We start from the raw sequence: 25,318 nt of genomic DNA, 5'->3' as shown, positions 1-25,318 counted from the left end.
TAGATGTATGACAACAACAAAACAACAGTTTGTTTGTCCATCCAAAATCCTTGTGTTTGTGTGAACATGGCCAGCCTTATAAAAAGGCCAATTTTTAAAAAATCCATATTATGCATCTGATATTGCAGTCAAGGGTTGAAGCCACACACACCTGAATGTTTCAATGTCCTGTAGTGGAGGCTATGTGGCTGCTCCCACGCGAGATTCGGTGGGCTGAAAACAAAATAAAGACAACGCAAAGCGTGCTGTGATAACGCGCACTCCTGCCTGCATTTGTTATTCATGAAGTTTAAAACAACAGCAGCCACAAGTGTCGATCAATCTCCTCCGGCTTGTGTGCCCACTCCACTCGTGCGTCAGCGAGTGCGCACGGCGTCAAGCTGCTGATGCTGCTCTCACAGCCCATTCAACAGGCATTTACGCACACTTACACGTCCGCACCGGTCGCGTTTTGACAAGAAATTATCCGGCAGATAGCAATCAAATGGGAGGACGATGTTTAGTTATTATGGATTCGGTCCTGCTGCGCACTGAGGTACCTGAGCACCACTTTGTCGCGCGTCTGTCTTGGTAGCTCCTGCTCCATCATCCGATTTTTTTTTTCTCTTTGGGAGGAAAGAAGACAAGAATGGCAGCTTCCCAAAATGGATCAAACCTTACATCAAACTACACGAACCAGTTTGTGCAGCCGCCGTGGCGCGTCGCACTCTGGTCCGTCGCCTACAGCTCGGTGCTGGCCGTGGCCGTGTTCGGCAACCTTATCGTCATTTGGATCATCTTGGCACACAAGCGCATGAGGACGGTGACCAACTACTTTCTGCTCAACTTGGCCTTCTCCGACGCCTCTATGGCCGCCTTCAACACTTTGATTAACTTCGTCTACGCCACCCACGGGGAGTGGTACTTTGGGGAGGCTTACTGCAAATTCCACAACTTCTTCCCAGTCACGTCCGTGTTCGCCAGCATTTACTCCATGACTGCGATCGCCGTGGACAGGTGCGTTCAATGCTCATCACTGACTGACTGGCCATCATTCCTCATAATCAAAAGAGGTTCAAAACAACAGCAATCTCTTAATAATGCACATATATAAGTGCTATTAATATTAATAATAGCATGCTGTTGTGGTTGGAGATTGCAGCGGTGCATCATACTGGGAGGCGTTTATTTGCCCCTTTAATAATTACCTCTCTCAATAGCTTTGCAAAGGTATAATTTTTTTTTTTGACCCTCCTATACTCATGAAGTTATTCATGTGTACCTAATATTATGACAATCTTGTGTAGGGATATTGGCATCCAACAGTGGAGGAATTTTGTCGTCCATTTGAAAGTGAGCCCATCAGAGGCAAGATCACAGCAGCACATAAATACTTCAAGCTCCAAAGCGTGTCAAGGGGGTACAAAGAAAGAAAGAAAGAAAGAGAACCAAATTGTGTCAAATTCAATCTCAGCATGAATTCTCAATATCTTCTCCATCCATTCTTCCCCTGGGCTTTGCTGCTTTTCATCAACAGAGGCTTAAAATGGAATCTTCAGCTTAAATGAAAAACTCAAATTGCATGAAAGCTGCCCTTTGGACGGTATCTGGCAAATGTGCTGTGCAATTTGTTCTCATACAAGATGTGTGTGAGCTGGCAGGGTGGGGTTGCTCATGCCTATTGTAGCCTATAGTGCTGGATGGTTGATATTCATGCTGGGGAGGCAGTTTCAAGTGCGACTGACTGCCTTCTCACTCGCCATATGAGGCCGTCTTTCAGAATTATTTTTACATTTCGCTGGCACTAATTCATAGTTGGCACTGACTGACTGCGTGTGAACAAGGGATGGGCATTTCACTCAGTTTCCATGATTAACTTAGGAGTAGGCGGCACAGTGGATGATTGATTGATTAGCACATCTACCTCACAGTTTGGTGAGGGCCTTCTTGCAGGGGGTTTGCAACTTCTCCCCATGCCTGCGTGGGTGTTGTTGTTGGTAGTCCAGTTTCCTCCCGTAACCTAAAAACATGCATGATATCTTAACTGAAAATTAAATTGTCTGTAGGTGTGAATGGTTGTTTGTCTATATGTGCCCTGTGATTGGCTGGCAAACACCTCAGGATGTATCCCACCTCTCCATGTAGTAAGCATGAGCCTTACAGAAAATGGATTGATTGATTTACTTAACCAATTGTTGTTGTTTTTTGGGGGGCGGGATTAATTAAATAAATGTTATGAGAGTTTGTTCTTTTTTAGCTCACAAAGAAGTCGAGACTGAATCAGCAGCACCTCAGCTCGCTGTTGCCAAGTAGTGCACTCCCTTTTGCAATCAATTGCACACAATCAGGTCAACATAATGCTCAACAATCAATCATCCAACGAATCAATTATTATGCCCATCCTCAGTGTGTCTTGCCCTGTGACTTCAGCGTATGTGGTGATCGCTATCAGATTGGCTTTCCACTCGGCGGGAGTAGCGTTATCGCGTCATCTGTCATGGTTCAATAAGAAGATGATGAAGGCAGTGGCTTCAGTATCATAGTGAGAATGTGCGTTCCTGTGTGTGTGTGGATGTGCGTCACTGTTGGGATATGGCGTGAGGCATTGTCCTCCTCGACTAACACAGAGGGAACAATCTGTTTCCTACAGGCAAGCTCACTTTGGCTTGTGTAACTTCCATGTATATGGTCTCCAGTGTTGTTTTGTCTTTCCGATTCCATCAATAAAATAAAGAAAAAGAACATCCGCATGACCTGCGCGCGTAGATGTAACCCCAGGTTATGCTTATTTTTGGACCTCGCTTTCTGCTCTCTTGAAATGGCACAAGGCCACAGTTCATGATCAGCCATCAGTTTGTCCTTGCTTTCACCTTTATGAGGCTGGTTTAAAAAAAAAAAAAAAAACTAAAAAAAAAACTGCATCATGTCTGCTTCCTTCTTCTGAGTCAGTAACATTGATATGGAACCAGCCAGCCAGTCAAATAAACTGAAGCTAGTTGTTGCACAGATGCTAGTCGTTTGCATACTGTTGAGGTGCCCTTGATCAAGACGCCGAACCCCACCCAAACTTGTAGCTCAAGGGTGCAGTCACAGTTTGTGTGCCCAATTGCTCAGACAGCTCATCTAGCATGCCTGGATGTGTTTGGCCTGCCTGCCTGTATTTGTGCAACCTATATATACGGCAGAGCTTGGAACACAAATCTAAGCGCATCATTGCACCATAGTAAACAGATGATGCAGTGGGACAATCTCACAGAACGCTAGTATAATATTGAATAGATTTTGTTAAGTACTCTCAACTCAACTAGTTACCCCAAGGAGTTGTGCCATAGCATGAATGTCTTGTTGCATAGATACCAAATAGTTGTAATCCGTTTTGCCTAAATTCCACGTTATAGAGCTCTTAATGATCAGTTAATTGATTCCTCGAATATTAGGCATATCCCTAAACTAGAACATCAATATGGTTGTGGGAACTGGGATTTTTGCTTTGTGTGGACTGTGGAGATTACCATCAGACGTGCTTGCGTTTTCAACATATTATGTAAAAAAAACAAGGGTGAAAGAGATTAAAGAAATAAATCAAACTACAACATAAGTTCAAAACTGTGGCATTTTCTAACTTGGGGATAGGCAATCTTGTTAATTTATTTTTATTTATTCATTTCTTAATTAAACCCCAAAAATCTTCAAAAAAAAAAACCACGGATAAACATGTAGTAGGCCTATACAGGGAAAATGGGGGGATCTCAGAAAAAAAAGGAAATATGATTTTATGGGGGGCAGAATGGCTCAGTGGTAGAGTGCTGTCCTCTCCCAACTGGGTGTCTGTGGGTTCAATCCCCTGCTCTTGTGATAATCTCAAAGTGTCCTTGAGCCATACACTTGCGTCCAGTGGACCTGGCAGATCCCTGCATGGCTGCAGCTGACCACTGGTGTGTAAATGAGTGACTGTGAGGCTTTGTAAAGCGCTTTGGGCACAATATGATCTAAATAAAGCACTATATCTAGATACAAATCTGTCAATTTATATGCCAAAATATTTGTGGGAAAACCCACAAATATGCAAATCCATGGGTGTGTACCGCGAATATGCAGAGGTCAACTGTATTTTTAAGTTGCAAAATCACCATTCACCACTAGATGGCATATGTCTTTGTTGCACTTACACTGGGTCTTATACTGCCTTATGCCACAAAGTGAGTAGGCCTAATGACTGTTTGCTGATTTGGAATAATATGCATAACAAACATAATGTGTCAATTATTTTAAAATTTTCAGTGAGTTGATTTATGTAAACAAAAATGTACAAAATGAACTCTTGAAATCAATGATGGTTTCTTGTTGAGCAGTTTTGCGCCATCCATGAATGGTAAATTTTATGCACTATATCCCTTTGCACTGGGAAAAAAATGCAGTATGTAATTTGTTGTTTGCTTCAAAATGTTTGTTGTATTTTAGTTGCCCATCCCTAACTCTTCAAATCTGTGATGTTGTAAAGCATGGTTGACTGGAGGGCGACCATCTTCCCTCTCCATTCATGGAGGGACAACTTGACATTTAGTGTGTTCGCTTATACTTTTGCCTGGCAACGGAACTACTGCTATTTAAACACCAGACAATGATAAAGTGTTTGTGAGTTGTTAATGTTACGGTGCAGTGACAAGCTTTCAAATGGGATGGTTTCCTAAAGCACCCTGTGTCGCTTCAGGCATGACGAAGATGTCAAATTGAGATTTAAAGATGGCAAGGGTCATTAATCTGCCTCTGGGACGTCTTTTGGAATTACTGTATGTTGTAGTCCAATTCTTCAAGTTATTGTGTGAGTGTATTTGTGTCTTGCTGTAGTTTTTAAAGGGGATGTCAACCTTAAACACTTCTTGACAATAATATTTTATATTTGACCCCACTAGTCTTAACATGACATTGTGATAATATATGCAAAAAGTCTCAGGGGGCGGCCATTTTGCCACTTGCTGTCGACTGAAGATGATATCAATGTTGCTCAGGGCTCAGGCCACGGTCAATCAAAGCTCACCTGTTTTCTGAAGCTGAGCTGTGTTTACCTGAGATAATGACACCTAAGCAACTGTGATGTCATTTTCACTCGCCACCGTCTGATATTGATAAAAATGACTGGATTTTGCTACTTAACTAACATTCCACTAACACAACATTAACCATACCATACCATATTTAAACTAGTGGGGCTGCATAGAACATACAGTATTATTGTCAAGATATTTTTGGAAGGCTGACTTCTTTTTTTAAGTTATTCTTAATAATCTTCATGTGGTTGGTGTGCAACAAAAGTATCTCTCAGTGCTTTGACATGCACCGACCAATGTGACTCTTAATTGCTGGTAAATAGATTGTATTTGTGTTTCAGACATCGAGGTGAAAGCAGGTCAGTGGCCTTTTAGAAAGACTCAATTAACAAATGTCAGCCTGGGCAATTGGAAATCAAGTAGAATTCTCAAAGGACATTCGTAAAGACACATTCTTACTAGTGCTGTCAGGCGATTGAAAAATGTGATCTAATTAATTACAGGATTTTAAATTAATTAATCTAATTAATCAATTTTATTCTCATATTTGCCAAAGATCCCCAAATAAAGAATTGGGATTCTAGGACATTACAAAATTGTAGTGCATGACTAATCAATTGAATAGAACAAGAAGAGAAGTTTTGAAATCCACATTTCTATTGTTGAAGTGTGCTTCATTAATGAAATTTAAAAGAAAACGTTTAAGCATATCAACAAAAAACAATTAGGTCAGGCATTATTTTAAAAGATAACATAAACTTCAATTTTGTTCCAAAAAGTTCAATGTTGAATCTAAACTTCCACAAGCTGAGGTTCGGCGTATGGATGGCATGAGATGAACTGATAATAGCTGTGGTGGTTTCAGGAAAAGTTAGAGGTTAGAAGGAGAGGTTAACAAAAATCTAAAGCTACAATAACTGAGTCATAACCACTCAAACCCAAAAGAGGACCTGGGGCTACAGTATCAACTCCTCAAATCAAAAACCTACCCCAAGCTAGGTTACAGGATCTGACAACTAATGCTATGTGACTTTGAACCAGTTGCTCAGACAAACAAGCTTGTTTACATTGTGAGTCTTAAATGATAAGTCAGGCTGGAGCTGCTTTTTAAATTGTATTTTTTATTTTTTATAAGGTACAAATCATTGCGTTCTTGTCAATAGTCCCGTCTTTGTTCTTTTTATAAATACACTTGCATTTAACCACTAGCATGACCAGAATTGTAAAACAACTAGATCTCCCAGAGCCACCATTTTGAGCCTAATATGGTTATTATTACTCGCTGTTTTGAATAGCGAATAAAACCCCTCTCTTACTTTTCTGAGGCAGACGGGTAGTGAACCTTTATTGATTCCGATGATCAGGCTTGTACTGCCAAAAAACGTCATAACTCCATCACACCTAGCAGCCTATTTTTTCCCAACAAAACGAAGCCAGCATTATGTGCAACCATCCATCCATTTTCTTCCCCCCATATCCTATCCTGTTCAGGGTCACTGTGAACTGCAGCCTATCTAAGATGACTTTGGGACCATATCTGGGGCTGTTTTCCAACCATTCAAAGGACACATATAGAAGCTGACATCCACTAACACTCACAATCACATTGCCATTGAGTGTGAAATGAGCCCATGTTGCCTGCACGGAATTCAATTGGGTGAACTCTACGAACAGGGACCCTGTGTGTTGTGACCATTGTGTCAAATTCATTACATTTTGTGTGACCAAGGCATGCTTGGACTGGTTTGCTTTGAAGGTTCGACTTATTTTGGAGGCTCTGATCTTAAATCTACCCCCACATAAAGATCAATTATTGAAAAACTGCATGTCAAGTCCTATGAGTCACTAAATCTTGTGACTGTTGACACAATAGGTACATGGCCATCATCCACCCACTGAAGCCTCGTCTGTCAGCCAAGGCCACCACCGGAGTCATCGCCTGCATTTGGAGTCTGGCCGTAGTTCTGGCCTTTCCCCTCTGCTACTTCTCCAGAATTCGAGTGATGCCTCGTAGGACCTTGTGCTATGTGGCGTGGCCCCGCATGGAGGACGACCCCGTCATGTGAGCAATGTTTTATTATACAATAAAGTGGTGACATTCATTTACAAAATCAAAAGGCCCAAAACAAAAAAAAACAATAAAGGTAATGTTAGAACTCAGCTGTAAATTGATATCTTTTTCGTTAAATATGTCCCCGAAGGTACCACATCATAGTGACAGTGCTGGTCTACGTGCTGCCTTTGGTGGTGATGGGCATCACCTACTCTATCGTGGGGGTCACTCTTTGGGGAGGGGCGATCCCTGGAGATTCATCTGACAACTATCATGGACAATTGCGAGCTAAAAGAAAGGTGAGCATGCTGGAAGGGAAATGTGCACTAGATATTCATAAATTCAGATATACATTGTGTGACTCACTAGGTTGCAGGGTAATTATCAACATCTGGAGATGAGTGATGATTTAATCATTACAATTAGTCACTTATTATCTGAGATGCTTTCAAATTTGTAAAGGGCAACAGACACGGAAAGTTATTTGCATATATGCAAAACTGTTCTACATACTGAGCTTTCTTATATTCTCTACGTCAGTGATTCTTAACCATGAAGGCCATGAGCGCCATCTAGTTGGTCACAAAGTAATTTCAGTTTTGGTAACTTTCAATTGCCGCTTTGTACACATGTAGCAGGGTATTTTTCTAAACCGAATATTTACCCCATTCTTGTGTAGCAAAACAATCCGTCCACACTGCCTCTTTGGATTTAAAATAAAACACATACACATAAACTTGAGACGAAGCTTTAACCTTGCCAGCAAGCTGAATTCACAATGATCAACCGAGCTATTGCCAGGGTAACAAAATTTAATTTGATTCAGCAATTGTTTTGCTTGTTGAGCATCTTGTTGGGTGTCACATAAATAAATGTCATTGATGACCACATTGTATCATGTTATTTGATAATTATTTTATAAACCTCATCTAGATTGAATTTAGTTATTAAATACAAACAATAATAAGTCAACATAATTATTTCTGAATGGGCCCCGGGCCACTTTTTACAGGAAAAGTTGGGCCCCAAGGTAAAATAAATAAATAAATGAATAAAGATTAAGAACCCCTGCTCTATGCCATTTAACTGCATAGAAATAGGGGTTGCGGGATTTAAAGGGAGGATGGGTGAAGTATTCACCCGCTGTTGCAAAGCATTATTTCCAGCTAGAGAAAAAAATCCTCTCTCTTGCTGTGCTTGCAATTGGGACAGCTAGGTAACATTTGCACAACTTGACCAAAAAGGTAAGCCTGTCCTCGTTCTGTGCTCACCATAGCAGCGGGTTCTACATGTTGGGCATTTGCGGTCTTTGCAAGTAATTACATACCTTGTCATATTTCCCCTTCATATTCTCCTTCAACTTGTGGCTTTATTCTTCTAAACTATATCTCCTTCACTTACCAAAACTGCATATTCAGATAGGGAAGACAATTTAAATCAATCAAGATGATGGACTAATTGCATTCGGCGCACCCACGCTGTTGCAGCAAACGGCTCTCCCTCCTCTTCAAGCCAAAAAAATGTATGTCTAGAGAATAGTGGACATCACACTATAAACTCTATTGTAGAGAAATAAAGTCTCTTAGTCCACTAGTCTGCACAACCTCTAATAGCAATTTTAATCAGTCAATTGTATCAGAAAGTAAACGTCAAAACATGCAGTACCTTCCACAAGCAAGTAGTTGTTAAATCATCCTCAGCTTTTTTACACTCCTTCCTTCATTCAAGTCACATTTTGTTCCCACTCAGATTTGGGAAAAGCCTGAGTCAGCCAAGGGCAAAGTGTGGCTGTTACTCCCTCGGAGTGTCAGTTTAATTCTCAGGTGTTGCTAATTTAATTTCTCTGTCAAAATATTGATTTTCTCATAATGGCATTCCAGACTCCTACGAGATGTAATTAACAGCTTTAGGCCATGTTAATGTCTATTAAGATAACTCGCTTTTAAGTCTCCTGATTGACAACCTGGTGATAACACAGATATATAACATAATTATATTTTAAGGCAGTACTTTGTAGCAATGACATTTCAACACGTGTTACGGAGATTTCAATCTTTAAAGTGGCCACTAATTGTTTTTCTCCTGGGCTCCACCTGCCATTTTCAAGCGTAACATTATTGAAGGAGTGATAATGAATGTGTCCATCTATCGATTGGGTCATCTCAATTGAGAAAGGCCAATTAGTCAACAGTAATCACAAGGCACATGACACAAAGACAAACAACCATTCACACTCACACCTACGGACCCTCAGAGTTTTCAATTAACCCGGCTTCTGGAATATGGTAAGAAGCTGAAGTACACCATTTAGGAGGTCAATATTTAAGTTTTGAAATCAGGATTTGCTGACTGTGAGGAAGACATAGTAAATGCAATTCTGCTGCACTGCAAATATGATGGTGTCAATTCAACACCTGTGGTGTTCATTTGAATACCGGCAAAGTGTCTCTCTGCATCCACACTACCCGGTGTTATAGTAACATTTACAGAAACATGTAAATGTTCAAGACTCAATTGTGTGTTACAGCAACAATGGTAGTGTTGATAATACTGTAATTACTGTATCGATTTAATTCTATTCCCTTCATACTACTCATTGCTAACTCTCTGAGCGTGTCTGGCAAAACCTGGGAAATTTGTAGTAGACTGTATGACATTGTACATGTCGCTCATAATCCTCTTAGACAGTCTGTCAAAAGAGATTCGATTGGATTAATCACGTAAACCACAAATCGTTTCCAGGACAAAACAGCAAAGAAATTCATTTATTATTTAGTGAGAATAGCAGTGCAATAGTTCAGCTGCAATGTTGGGTTTAAACAATAGCATTAGAGATTTCAGTACAGGTCACTGAGTGGGCATTTTCATTTGGATGTTGAGTAGAACATTTCACGTTGTGTGTAATGTTTTGCTTTGTCCAAAAGTCAGGTGTACATTTACTTTAAGTCAGCTGGTTTTATTATGCTTGAGAGTCTTGCCCGAGGCGTCTCTCTCTCTCGCTTTGGTAACCAACTCTGACTTCAGCCTGCAGGACAAAAAAAAAAAGAAAAGTATTTGCAAACATGACGTTCATGACAAAGAAAAACGACACTGTGCAACATGACTACAAATGAAAGGAAGGCACAGGATAAAATATGCTTCAAGCCAAGATAAGCAAAATAAAGAGCACTCAGTAAAATACCAGCAGAAGGTAGATCAAACCTGAATCCTGAACGGTAATCGTGAAGATACATGATATGTACTTCAAAACAAGAACTTTTTTTAAAGCTTTTGCTGATCCTAAAAAACGGCAGCAAGATATGGGGGGTCAAGCATGGTTCGACGCAGACACAGGGGAGACGTGACTAAGGCCCCATCCAGACGGAAGCAAAGCCGGCTTTGTTCCTCAAACAAATCTCGTACACAAGAGCATTTCAAGACTTGCGTGTGTCCAAAAGAAATGCTGAGGACGTTTAAAGGCTGTAATGTATATGCCAAGTCTGGAGTGGCAGCCACGGAGTTAACGGAAAGCATAAAAGAAGAATCAGCGAAGAAGACAAACACTTTTTTTTTTTCGAACTTTGTTGCAATCTACAGAACAAACATGGCTTTGCATGTATCGAAACAACATGAAAAAGACAAACACAGCAGAAGTGACAATGGCGGGTGATTCAAGTACAACACGGCTTGTTGAACGTGCGAATAAAGAAGCAACATTTTTTGCTGCAAAAGCATAAGCAACCTAAGGAGGCTGCGCAAAACGACTACGACACGGCTATCCACCATTGTTGTTGACAGACTGAAGGCTCACGCGCGGTCGCGCGAGAATTCAAGCTGCGACAATGCGTCGTCTCCGAGCTGCGACCATTACGTCATCACTGGTGGAGTATCCTGCATATGGTGTCCAGACGGACGCGTATGGGGCGAGATTTGAAATCTTTCCACTCTGGAGCCCGGTTTCAAAAGTGATCGGTTTCAAGCTCCGAAACCGCGCCATCGTGTGGACGAACGGCCTAAACAGTAGGAAACTTGTGAGGATACATTGAAACTGGCTTTTGCGTGGACGAGGCCTAAATACACTCACACTAATAACAAAACGAGACACACCTGGGGCAAGACACCAGTGGCTGAGGGCACTGATTGGTTGACACAGGGAAGGGCAGGATTACACATAACAAGACCAAGGGAGACACACTAGAAAAAAACAGAACACAACAGATCATGACAGAAACTTAAAGAAACATGACAAAATCAAACAGAACCCAAACTAAACCTCAACCATGACAAAAGTAAAATAAAAAAACTAAGCAAAAACCTAACCCAAACCATGACAATAACTAAATTGTGTTAACTACAGACATTTTCAACATTTCACATGAATTGTATTTGGTTACATACTCGCAGTCATCGCACATTTTCGATAATCCCTTCTGCATTGTCGCACAAAATACTACTTGGCAGAAAGCTAGTCGATGGATTTGTGCGACGCAGTGGTGAGAGCTAATCATTTTACCTGAGGCAATCACATCTGTAAACCACTCACTACGTGCAGTAATTCAGTTGTCAAGATGATTACGGAAGCAAAGGTCACTTGATGAAGTAGATGGAGGAACGTATTGAGGCAGAAATTGTTCCTGTTTCACCAATGTAGTCTATAAAAATAGAGTTCCTGCATTTTGTCTCAATCACACACACTTCTTGGGAGAATGTGGCAGGTCAGTGAGGTGGCTGGTCACCGATTTATTGTTTGCTGTGATTTTTCTTCATCTTCAATGATAGACAGGCCTAACACAACAGGTTCTCCATTTTCAACCCATGCCCTGGGCTTTGTATTTCAAATGTCAACCCAGAGTGCAGCACTAATGATGTTATAAGTCTGCCATAGCTCTTACAGACATGGACTGCTTGTTGTAGGCAACACAGAGTTGACCTTTCCCCTTAAGGATATTTGAGTGTGGGTGAGACACCAACTTGGTTAGTTTCCTTGGCTAGGTTGTGAATTGATGGTGTGTTGGACAGTGGCGGTAATGCTATGCAACCCATGAGCATTTTGGGCATGCTGCACTTGGATAATGACTAGACCAGGGAGTCCTGTCCTGAGGGCAGGTGGTCATGGGCAATCACTTGGTGATGAAAATCACCGAATAAGCAACTTTAAGGTTCAGTCAATCCTCCACTTGATCGTTTTTCTTGCTTGTTATTGTTTTCCCACTGTTTTGACTCTTTTGCCTTAACGTTTAGAAACAGGATTCTTGACAAATATGTATATGAAAAGTAAAAAAACAAAATGTCTGACTTCTTGTTGATTTTAGAGCACGGGCCCTTTAGACTTTTTATACATTTATTCATGATAGTCAATCCCACTAATTTTACATTGATCAATTAAACTGGTGGAGGAGGTAGTTTTGTTGGAATATAATGATAACGGCAATATCGTGATATCACGATATTAAAACTTCCACAATATCGTCATCTGTTAAAAACAAAAGTCAGGTTGATTTCCAGTATTTTTGTAGCATTTCAGGAGGCACAAGCTAGTAAATTTCAGGTAATTTTGGACCCCCTCCACTTCATTCAGAATTGGAGGGGGTCAAAATATGCAATTTGGAGATGTGATCATCTGAACTATTGCAACGTCCTCGCCTCACCTTTGTATACCCAGATTGAAAACTCATATGCTTTCAGATTTAAAATCACCCATTTGTCTCATTGCCTGTATGGAAGTGAACCAATAATTGAGGAAATCATTATCAAGTGACACCTATTATTATTTATTTTTAACCGTTTCCCGTTGCCAGTGACAAATAATGAAAAGTGATGCATGGATTGACTCAGTCATCAATCATACACAGCAAATTTGGTCAAGATCGAGGCAAGCTGTCAGATTCTTGTTTTTGATATTGAGTCACCAAACATTTGCGACAAGCAACACGCTGTGATGAAAACGCTTTCTAGTATACCTGGTTCAAATTTGGTGGCAATTGTGTCAATTCTCTGGGAGGGGCTGCACAGGGACAACAGTTACAACTGCCCTAAATTCTACAAAAATGGCACCTTCAAATCATCAGGACTGACTCTCTCAGCTCTATTTTTGTGACCACGGCTTTTTAATACATATGAGCTCTTATTGAATTACAATCCCATTCTGTTTGTGTCTAACAGTGTGCTGTAGATTAGCATCTAATAAAATGAATGTCTTCACTTGTATAGCACTTTTTTTTTTACATACAAGGTCAAAGCCCTTGAAAAGGACCAGACAATACTATAAACGTACAACAATCTTTAACAAACATCATTGTTTAGTGCCAGCAAGGTGATATCATTGAGCTCAGTGGCTGGCAGAGCACCAATGTGACATTTAACTTCAGTTTCCATGTCCAATCTGTGTTGGTTCCCAAAGAGCAAATCTCACAAAGAGGAATAATCACTTGAGAGTTGCAAGCAGTAGAGCGCTACCAAGGATGCTTTGGACCTGAGGTACATTTGTTGAAAGGCTTGACGCTATAAATAGATGCAATTGGAATGAAGTACAAACTAAACAATGGCAAATAGGCCCTGTTGAATCTGGAAGAAATTATTTTTTTTGAATGCATGAAAGTATAGTCCAGCTGCTCCAACTGAAGCACTCAATATGAATTACAATCCTCATTCACTGTGAATTCTAACTGCAACATGTGGTTGAAGTTCACCTAATAAAGGACAAGTGATTAAGATGTATCTACCCAAAGGATTATAACAAAATAATTTTTAAATTCTCTTTTATTTTTATTACTCCTGTTTCTCTCCGCCCACTTAGGTATCATTATAACGGTCTCTCCACGCTGTATAACGTTGCAAATAGACTGTAGATGGCGGGACTTATTCTGGCTGCCAGATAATTAATGGGGGGGTCATTTATTGGTATAATGAACAAACATAAATCTAGCTGTGGAGAAAGCCCTGAGACTGTTTTGGTCAATTACATTGTAACTCGGGATCCTTTTTCTGCATTAAAAAGCTCATTAGCATTTGAGTTTCATTAGTTTTATTCAACAAAGCAAAGCAAATCAGCATTGTTTTAACATGTAATATGTAATTCAATTTAGATGAAATAAACAGTATTAAGGACATCGTTATCATAAGATGTTGTATGTTGGAATAGTGTGTCGTGTATACTGTGATCATCACAGTCAGTTTTTTTTTAATTAATTTCCACGTCAGCTACTCTGTGTAATACTGCTTCCTCCTTTGAATGACAATTAAAGTCAAAATGTTTGTTGCTCAATTGTCCGTAGGTTTGACTGTGAGTGTGAATGGTTGTTTACAGTGCCTTAAAAAGGTATTCATACATTTTGTGAGATTACAATCACAAACTTCATTGTATTTTGTTAAGATTTTATGTGATAGACAAACACAAAATATAGCACATAATTTTGAAGTGGATTGGAACTAATATACAGTGTTAGGAATGTTACTTTTAAAAAGTGACTCATTACTGTACTTGCTTTAAAAAGTAACTGAGTTAGTAATTGAATTACTTCATAATATAAGTAACTCGTTACCAGGCAAAATAGCTATTTTCACTACTTAAAAAAAAATATTTTATGTAAAATTATTTGGATTTTTGAAATATTATTATTATTATTATTATTATATTTTATACAAGGAATTAAAATTATGTCCAGGCTTTATAGGATGTTTTCATTTAATTTTGTGAATATTTAACTAACTTAACACATAAATGCCTTATTCCATAATGGCATATCATTATTATTATTATTATTATTATTATTATTATTATTATTATTATTATTATTATTATTATTATTATTATCATTATTAGACTTGTTAACTTAAATGCTACAAAATGACCCATGAATAATAATAAAAATATTTATTATTATTATTATTTATTTGGAGTGGTGATGTATGTTCTACCACTGCCAATTACTACAACATGGTCCTTGGTGGAACAGAATTGTCAACAAATCCCTCCACATGGTGGCCGTTTTTTGGCAAATCTCTACTGTTTTTTATTATTATTATTATGTCACTCTTGTCAAAGTTGTCTTTGCTAAAAAGCTAACCCTAATAAAAAAAAAGGAAGACACGTCCAGAAAGAAGACAAGTCCGTCACGTCGTGACACACTACCCGCGGCACCTCCAAAATATAAGCCACTATACATTTCAGCTGTCAATACACTTTTATTGTGAGGTCCGACAACAACAGTGCCTCTTAACTATGCGCAAATGACATTTTCAGAGCCAGTCACCAAACAACATCTTGTAAGCTTACTTTGAGCCTTGAAACTAATAAATGAATTGTAACGCATGATAATCACGATAACGGCGATTCAAATATGGGGAGAATAATTAGTTAGATTAGTCAGTTTATGAAAAACAAAAACAAAGTTACCTAAGGGGTAGGCTGGGAGTTCATTTAAACACCGTTATTTTCAACACTGCTGATATACTGTTTTTAGGCCAACATAAACCTGAAAAGTGTGGTGCGCATTTGTAGTTAGCCCCTACATCGTGATCCTGCTCAATACAAGCCAGTGCAATTAATTGCTTTCATAAGTTACCTAATTAGTAACCACAGTCCACTTGTGTGTAATTTACTCTCACTAAAAATGCAGTTAATTTGTTCAGTGAAGAGGTTTGTGTACAACAGCATCAAGAAGAGCAAGTAAGTTACCAGAAGTTTTGTAGAAGTTTAAAGAGAGGTTAGATTATTATTTTTTAACATTTCTGGTAGATTACATATGCCTAAATGCTTGCAGGTGTTTTTTTAGGGAAAGGTGGTTCTACAAAATACTGAAACAGGAGGACTGAAACCATATGCACACTACATTTTTCAAATTGTATTTGCCTAAAATTTTGAAAACGTATATTTCCATTGAACTTCACAATTCTGTGATATAGAAGTGGGGATATTTTTTTTCTTTTGCATGTCACAACTCTTTCCTCTGGTACTTGTTAGCTTAAATGCTACAAAATGACCCACAATATTGTTTTTAGTGACACAGGGCTCATTTAAAATGTCAGTTGTGTCAGGTCTGGAATCAACAGCAGATTAAATATTGCTGAAAGGATGACAATCATGTATCCTGTCAAACAAAATAAAATTGGCCATCAGTTCACAGCTCAACAGCTGTTTGCATTTCTTTATAGCACATAGATAATTCATACTATTTGTTATCCACATAATTTTTCATGTGCAGTTTGCAAATGATTAATTGTACTTATCGGATCTGTGCAAAAGTGTGTGACTACTCAGAAAAACTATTTAATGATAATAACAAATGCAAGCTCTGTGAAATAAGATTTTCCGCCTCATTTCCACTAAACCCGATCATAAGTGATTGACATTTGGAAGTGTATTTGTCCACGTTCCAGCGTGTGAAAATACACACTTGATGGCCGGGCAACCAAACATCTGTTGTTTGAAATTTACAAAATGGTCAATGATTTGGAAAATGAGCTGACTTTTGTTTTTGTCATTCACATTTTCATTGTGTGATTCTTTTTAAAGTGTGCAGCAAAGTGGTGCCCTGTCTGGTCTATTATTATAGACAGGTTATAAACAAATTACAACACATTTTTTTTGCCGTCATGGCAATTACAAAAATGGTGTCCTACTTAATACTGAAAGATAGATACATGCACATTCTTACATGGTAATAGTTTTCATAAACTGTAATGGATGATGTTCAGTTGTATTCCTAATTGTAATATAAATGTATTTACATTAAATAAAATTGTGAAATTTATCTTCTTCAATTGCCAGGTCCTTTGGACTCTTAGGATTCCTTTCATCACGTTTTGTGCAGACTGACAGGTTGAATGAATTATTAGCTTGTTGAATAAATTTGACTATTTCCCACGGCACCGGTGAGAGAAGTTATGATTGGGATGTGCAGAATTAATATGAGGTGTGATACATTTTCCAACCTCCACATACCTCATCGCTCAGAACACACGGGAACTCATGGTACTGTGATGTATCCTGTTGAGCGAGGGTTAAAAAAAGAAAGTGTTTTCTTACTTTTCTATGATGAGCTCATCAGCAAGCTCTACAGGAGCTCATTTGAAGTTGGACGAGGAAAACATTTAAAACACGCAGTTTGACACCTGTGCGCTAACACAAGATGACAGCTTTCCAGAATAATTGTGTACAATAGACCATGAACTGATGAAGACAGCTCAAATGAGAGGCGAAAAATCTTAGACAACCAGAACAATCCAGTTTGTGATGTGACTGGATGATTAAGAATGTTCACAGGCAGTGTACCAATAAAGAAAGTTATATGGGTTTGCTAGAGCAATGACTGAGATGATTTTCTTGTAATTATTACCTCAATAAAATAAAACAGATGCAGATGTCAATTCCATAACGCTGTACAGTATATTAACTCGTTCATTGCCATTGACGGCTAGGGACGTCAAAAATTCATTTGAACTATTTCTATTAGTTTCAAAATGTTTTGAGTGTGACAATCTATCATTTTTTTATTGTACATTTACAACAGATATAAAATTTGTGATTAATCGTGAGTTAACTATTGAAGTCATGCGATTAATTACAATAAAAAAAAAAATTGTCTGACGTCCCTAATTTTTAATAATCTTTCCTTTTCTTTTTTTTATTAGGGGCATCAAGCGATAATTTTTTAAAATTGTAATTAATCACATGGCACTAGTTAACTAAAGATTAATCACAAATGTTATATCTGTTCTAAATGTACAATAAAAAAAATCTACGTTTTCATACTTTTAACAAAAGTCGAAAAAATGTGAAACTAATAGAAAAAGTTCAAATTAATTTTTGACGTCTATAGCCGTCAATAGCAGTGAATGAGTTAATTGTATCCTAAAACAAAACAAAAAACATTGAATTGAACATGATGAATGGGAGTCTGTACACAACACACACAATAACATGGCAAGATAACACATGAAGATTTTTGGTTGGAAATAATACAAATTTGTAATATTTAATAATGTCAACCCGACCCATTTCGGACAATATTATAGTGACAAACCAGTCTTAACACACCTCAGACCACAGGATAAAATGTATAAGACAATCTTATAAGTCTTCAGATAGACGGGCATTTGCAAGTACTCACTGATCACAATTTGACTTTTTTCCATTCGCCTCTTTACTGCTCCAGTCTGCCAGTAAGCCACACCCACCCCATTCGCCACTCTGCTCGCCTTGGAGCACAGTTGCTTCAAATCAGGAATCAGCCACCATTTAGGCATCTCCTGCTCAATCATTCTATGCCAGATTGATTTTTCTGCTCATGCAACACTCTTCCTGATGTTGATCTATCGTTGACAACTTTGCCTGCCTCTGACCTCCATGCATCTTTTTGTACTACAATTTCTGTCTTGGTTGCATGCTTCATGTTTTGTGCGAGTTTCCTTGTGCCCCCCCCCCCCCTATTTTTGAATCCAAACTTCCATGCACTGAATTAGATAATTGTGAATAATAAGCCCTCATGTTTTCCACTCAGATTTTCACTTTGACACGCTCACATGATTTATTGACTGTAACTAAAAAAATTATAATAATCAAAATTTAAATTTAAATGACGAAATTAATGCTACTGCATGATATACGAAATCAGTGTCAGTTGAGTCGGTCAACTAGCTTGCCTGTAGGGATTTGTAATGTCTAGCAAGTGTCAGTATTCAGTGACACAGATTTGACAAAGTATCAATACAGTTTTGCAATGTGTCAGAACGTTTCATGACACCTCATTGACCTATCGCCACCCAGTGGATTGTGAAGCATTACATGTCCAGGCCCCGGAACCCTCCTCAAGTCTACAGAGACTCTTGATCTCCGCTTGCTCTTGATCTGTGTTCCGACTCGCTTGTTTTTCACTAGAACTGTCACATCAGACATTAAAAAGCCATTACCAATTGCTACTGCGGTTTGGTGTACTGCATTTGTGTTTTACTCTTGTGGCTGTGATGCTTGATAATGACATTCTCTTGCAATTGCGATGAAAATTAGTATTGTTTTAAACAATATACTTTCTTGGAACATGACATAAGTTTCTCCCAAACTAAACACTTTTTAGCACATTTTAACATCCATCTCCATGTTTTTCTGTCTTACCACATATTTAATTTAATGCATCTTGCAATACAAGGCATTTCAGTTATGTGGTTGTTCAGTCTGAGTATTATAGGCGCCACTATATAAAAGCCATACATAGCCTCGTAGACCATGCTTGGCAGCCACCTCCATTGCTGCTCGAGGCGAGTTCATCATCCATTTTGAAGAGCACAGAGTTCGTTTTTGACTTCAAGAGGACCAGGACCACCACTCTCAAGCTATCGCCATCACTGGGGAGGAGATTGAGATTGCGCAACTGTACAAGTACTTGAGAGTACACTTGAACAATGTAGAGGGAGCAGCATCAGCGCCAGGATTGTAAAAAACACCATAAATATTGTATGTGTCTACTTTTCTTTCGATTTATAATTTTTAAGGACAATTAAAGGGTCAGAAATACTGCTTTGGTACAGATCCTGATATCTCCATTGGTGCAACCCTCATGAAAGTCTTCAAAATTGACAGATTTAAAGCTCGTTAGTTTGGCGATGTCACTTTGGAATGAAAAAACAATACACTGTTTTCATTCCAAAGTGACTTTTGGCAACTGTATCCTTGAATCACTTTTAAGTCTTCATTTATTTTCCTTAGAAATGAACTGAGTTCTTTTGAGCTGTCGATCCACCACCTCAGAGCTCACTGGCTTTTTTTTTTTTAATACCATGAACATTTGTCGAAATGGCGGGTGCGTGAGTTTCTGCTCAAGTTTCTGCATGAGTTTACATTTCGGGAGGGACCCGCTGATGTCTGTTTTGTCTCCGGTAGCCTGCTTCTAAGGAGGCTCACGGTATTCACCAAGAGTGTTTTGCCAGGCATCAAACAGTTGCGATCCAGAGAAGTGACTTGTTGAAAGCAAGTGTCAGAACACCAGCCACATGATTGAATGTTGGAGCAGAAAACGTGGCCTTGTTAACACATAGGTCGTGGGAGGTGATCTGGATCCAGTATGGATTGTGCAGCAGCAGGTTGTAGTGATGCAAAACAATAGCACAATATAAACAGTAGTCTTTTTTTTGTACATTTAAGCAGGAATCGCTGTTTAGTTAAGTGAGAAGTACAATTCATTGTCACTGTATATGAAATGTGTACAGTATTTACACAATATTTAAATAAAAACAGGCTGCGCTAGTAGTTAGCACATCTGGCTAACAGTTCGTATTGTTCTTTGTATGGGGTTACTCCAGTTACTCCAGTTTCCTCCCTCATTCCAAAAACACGCATGCTAGGGTAATTTCAAGACCCTACATTTCCCATGAGTCTGCACAAAATATGTTACAGTGACTTTGTTTGTTTAACTTGAGTTTTTCAAAAGCGCATTAATACTTATTAAATCTAAGTATTATCCTGTGGATATCATTCATCTCCCTTCATTTTTTTAAACCAGGTGGTGAAGATGATGATCATCGTCCTGGTGACCTTTGCCCTGTGCTGGCTGCCCTATCATATCTACTTCATTGTGACGGGTCTCAACAAGCATCTGATCAAGTGGAAGTCCATCCAGCAAGTTTACCTGTCCGTGCTGTGGCTGGCCATGAGCTCCACCATGTACAATCCCATTATCTACTGCTGCTTGAACAGCAGGTGAGTTAAAGCGCAAAGTTGCAAGGTAAATGTTTCCGGCAATCATGTGCACGTGCGTTTGCCATTTTCTGTTTGTTCCACACAAACCATAAATGTATTTTCTTCTTCAATTTGGATACATTAAAAAAAAAAAAAATTATGTTAAGGGATTACATAACAAAATACAGATTGGGAGCTGAAATGTACAGTATTGTGGTTATTTTACACGCATGCATTTGCATTTTGTTACACAACAGTTAATGCAAGAACTAAGATCATATGCTTCACTAAAGATTATGTTATGTATGGCTTCATATATCCTTTAACGATAAATAAATTGGGGATTTTAATCATTGCATCCTAATGAAAAGTGAAAGGGCTAAGTATATTATATCTGGTTGGATTGTCTGGGAGAATTGACTCGGAAAGGAGAAGCAGCAGAGCGAAGACCACCGCCAAAGTCAATAATTCACCCTTCTCCCTTTATACAAACTGTCATTTATGTCAGAATATATTAACATAAGTATCATAAACATGCCAGATTATGATTTTTTTTGGGGGGGCGGGGGGGGGCAAAGGTCCTTGAAATTTATTCTGAGAAATGAAATATCCTGCAAAAATCGGTAAAACATGACTCATTAACCCTCAATCACCATTTATCTAAACTTAAAGTTTTATTACGGTGACACTGTCTGAATTTTTTTTTTACCTTATATGTATTCTACAATAATTGCACCACAGATGTAGTGGTATTCTATGAATAAATATACATTTACATATAGGAATTTAACATTTTTCAAAATTTTTGACATTTCTTGTGAGTGAAGTAACAAATTATTTTTACAGCTAGCTCATTTTAAGAACTCTTTCAAGCTAAGCAATTCATTTTGGATACATTCACTGTGATTTACTGCTGTCCAAATTAGTCAACAATAACAAATAGTTGATTATATATAACGAGGTAGCCCTCGAGGATTGCATGATTAGCCCGTGGGCTAAGTTCAAGTTCTAGTTTGCACACGTATGTAAATAATGCACAATATGACAAACAAACATGATGGGCGGTTGTGCGATTCCACATAATACAACAACGTTATCTTGTTTTGCTCTTTTCCTGTCTGTACAACTGTGTACTGCTGTTCTACACACAAACTTGGACTTGTTTGACTCTCTGATGCTTGCCAAACACAGAAGTGATGTACAGTGGCCTTAAATGGTCAGAAAACAAACATTTTGGCAAAGTGCTTCATTGTAAAAGTTGAATTTGTGATATGTTTAGTGATAACATCTAAAATACAGCTAATGTTCTCACATGGTCAGAAAAGCCATAGTGAGTAACAATGTGTAAAGTAGCCATTATGGAGCCAAGGCAAATATTTTACAGTTGACACAATCTCACGAGACACAACCAAATAAAAATATCACCATGACACATGATCATGATGTAGCTTTTGCCTTCTTGTGGAAGAACATTTAATTGTTCTGCCTGTCAGCAGAGGTGGGCAGACAAAAATTGTACTCAAGTCCAAGTAAAAGTAGAGGTAAAAAGGTAAAGGTAAAAAGTAGTGCTCCAAATAAGTAGTAAATGTAAATGAGTAGTGTTTTCACTGAATGCGTACTCAGTAACTTGGGATGGGATTCAGCCACTGTCCAACAACAACTCTGTAATTAAAACACTGTATACAATCTTTGTAATGTAAAAATACTAGTAATACTAATAATGAAAAACAACAATAGCATTTGTTATTTTTGCATTCTTCATAGGAGGTTCATCAAAGAAGGAGAAGTTCCGCTTTCTGTGGGAAAGTCAGTGAACTCCACTCTTATTGATTGATTGATTGATTGATTGATTGATTGATTTATTGATTCCTACAAATAGCAAAAATCCTTGCGTAATTAAAAAGCATGTACCTTGGCTTAATGTGAGAACAATTCAGCCAAGAATGGACCGAGCATTAGGCAGTCGTTCCAAATTTTCCAATGGCCGCCCCGCCCCTGGGCACACTTAAAATTGAAAATTGAATTGGATCATTCCCAGTCAAACACCTGATGACCTCTCACAGCAGACTGATTGAGAATCAATGGACTACGTTGTAGAGGTAACCTAAAGTTTCTCCCCACATTTGTCTCGGTTTGACTCTGCTCACAGCAAAAGTGGTGCTTCAGTGTTTACATAAAAAAAAAAAAATCAATAAATAACTACAAATCTTTCCAGAGGGCACAATAAAACAATTTAAGCCTCCTTACTTATGCATCTCAGTTGAAATCTTGCCACAGCCCTGCTCGATAGTCATTGACCAAAGAATACATTATCATACATAACAGCCACACATGAAGTTTTATCTTCGTGCTGTCATTTTCTCCCACACTCTGATCAGTCCCCTGCCTTGTGACACTTATTATGCTCTTTCTGCTCTCTGATACCGCATCAGGTTTCGTGCTGGCTTCAAGCGAGCTTTTTGCTGGTGCCCTTTCATCAAGGTGTCCAGCTACGACGAGTTGGAACTTCGCTCGACCCGGCAGCACCCGACACGGCAGAGCAGCAGCATGTACACGCTCTCCAGAATGGACACCACCATGGTTGTGGTTTACGACCCCGCCGACGCTGATGGCGGCGGACCCGGAAGGAAGTGGTCCCTGTCGTCCAGGAAGAGAAGCTACATCACGTCTCGCCACACGCCTGCCTCTTGCAGCATTGGTAGCATAAAAAAACAAAATGGCGGCACCCCAAATCCTCAAGCTGAGCAATTTTCTTGAGTGGTAGAGTGATTTCTTGAAAATACCACACGCTCCATTGGGGAAGTCAAGTCAAAATTGTTCATTATAATAATATGTTCTATGGTACTCTTAACATGCCATTCTGATTAATATTGCGTTGAAAATTAATTAAGCAGCAAAATCCACCTGTTTTTATCCAGCTCTGCGGGCGGCCATTTTGTCTTGTACAGCTGTTGTCTGAAAACGACATCACAGTGCCTAAAGGCTCAGAGAACGACCGTCAAGGCTCATTTGTCTTCTCGGTTTGATCATGTGATGTTCACAAGTGAAGCCATAGGCACTGTAATTTTCAGCAAGTAGCAAAATGGCCGCAGCAGGTGTATTTGGCTACTTAAATCATATTCCACAAAAGCAATATTAATCAGAATACCATGTTAAGATCAGTGGGGGCTCATAGAACATATTATAAGGATTTTTTTTTTTACTTGACCTTACCATTTAAGCAAAAAAAAAAAAGTGTTATTCTTGAGAAATGACAGTATTTTCGCTGCCGTGCATCAACGATGACATGAATAAACTGGCATGAGAAAATGATGCATGCATGATACACTATACGTACAATTCAAAGTGTTTGTGTGTTACATTTGAATAATCTTCACAATTTCTTGGCTCAAATGATACTGTACTTTACTGCATAAAGTTGCGCTCTAATCAGATTGATTGTCCTCTGCAACAGTGAACTCCTGCTCGGCAAAATCCTTAATCACTAATTAACATCAAAAGGTTAATTGTAGCGTTATTTTGGGAACGCCTCAGCCCCTTGGTTCCAATGATTTGTTTTTTCTGCTTGAATTTTACACAAGTAAAACACGACGCAAGCATGACTGACATGTTCTCAGTGGGTTGAATAAGACAGTATGCTGTGGTGATTGTAAATACTGTATGTATGTTAAAGTTTGTTTTCCAAATGTATTATTAAATGTGAACTTTTTTTGACGTGTGGAACTACTGTGTTTCTCTGAAGAAACGAATGTCGAGTTACTACTGTTGTCTGCAGAAGTCATTAACAGTTCTCTTTACATGTAAATGAAGTATAAGATGAACTATGTGGTTTTTTTTCATAAAAAAAAAAAGAAGTAAACAACCTTAACTTCACACAAACATCATTCTATTGTACTGTGTGTATCCCGTGATGCAATTTTAAACCTTTTCATTCTGAGGGTTTCCATTAAAGAATTCAAATGTGCCGTGCAATGTGATACATGTTCTGCTCCGTGTCTGCACAAAGAAACAAAGAAAAGCCTCTTCGTGCTCTAGCTATCTTTTTTTTCTGCTGTAAATAGATTAAAATTCATGTTAAAATAAGGGGAAAAAATCTATTAAATTAAAAGGTTACTTATTGTTCTTGCTTTTCCAAGCCCTTTAATATATATTGTAATAGGAGTTTAAGAGGGGAAAAGGGTTATTGTTCTTGCTGTTAAGCCCTTTAATATGAGTTCTGAATGTTTCGAGACTTCTTGAAAGTATAGGCACCAGAATGTGAAGTAAAATGTTTATTATATTTACTGTATGTCAACTATTTGTTTAAAAAAATGTGATTTTGTATGTTTTGTATGAATGTTAAAATACACTGTGTGTCTTTCTGTGGTAATTCTACTTTGTTGTAACTTGGATGATATTGTGTTTTCGGCATTGCAATAATTGATTTTTTTTTTTTTTTAAATCTTGCCATTTAGAGATTTTACTTTGTAGCAAGCATTGCCTTCACTGTAATCCATACAATGTGTTTATAACATACAAGCTTTATTTACAATAGTGTGACTTCAAATTACATCCTAATACTTTAGTAATTTTCTACGAAAACATATT

The 25,318-nt window shown here is 38.5% G+C and overlaps 1 protein-coding gene across 1 annotated transcript; it reads left to right on the top strand.

Annotated features, from left to right (window-relative positions):
• Window positions 1-387: 387 nt before the first annotated feature.
• tacr3a (tachykinin receptor 3a) lies at window positions 388-25,318 on the top strand. Its single transcript, XM_086082533.1, has 5 exons — window positions 388-996; window positions 6,901-7,089; window positions 7,229-7,379; window positions 20,556-20,752; window positions 23,164-25,318. Exons 1-5 carry the CDS (start codon window positions 629-631, stop codon window positions 23,486-23,488), a joined length of 1,230 nt encoding a protein of 409 aa, XP_085938659.1. The 5' UTR covers window positions 388-628; the 3' UTR covers window positions 23,489-25,318.

The sequence above is a fragment of the Leptonotus elevatus genome, chromosome 8 (assembly GCF_054856555.1).
Source record: "Leptonotus elevatus isolate MCC_2025b chromosome 8, RoL_Lele_1.0, whole genome shotgun sequence".
Taxonomy (NCBI): domain Eukaryota; kingdom Metazoa; phylum Chordata; class Actinopteri; order Syngnathiformes; family Syngnathidae; genus Leptonotus; species Leptonotus elevatus.
Note: the sequence above shows the minus strand (reverse complement) of the source record. Positions and strands in the feature narration are given on the sequence as shown.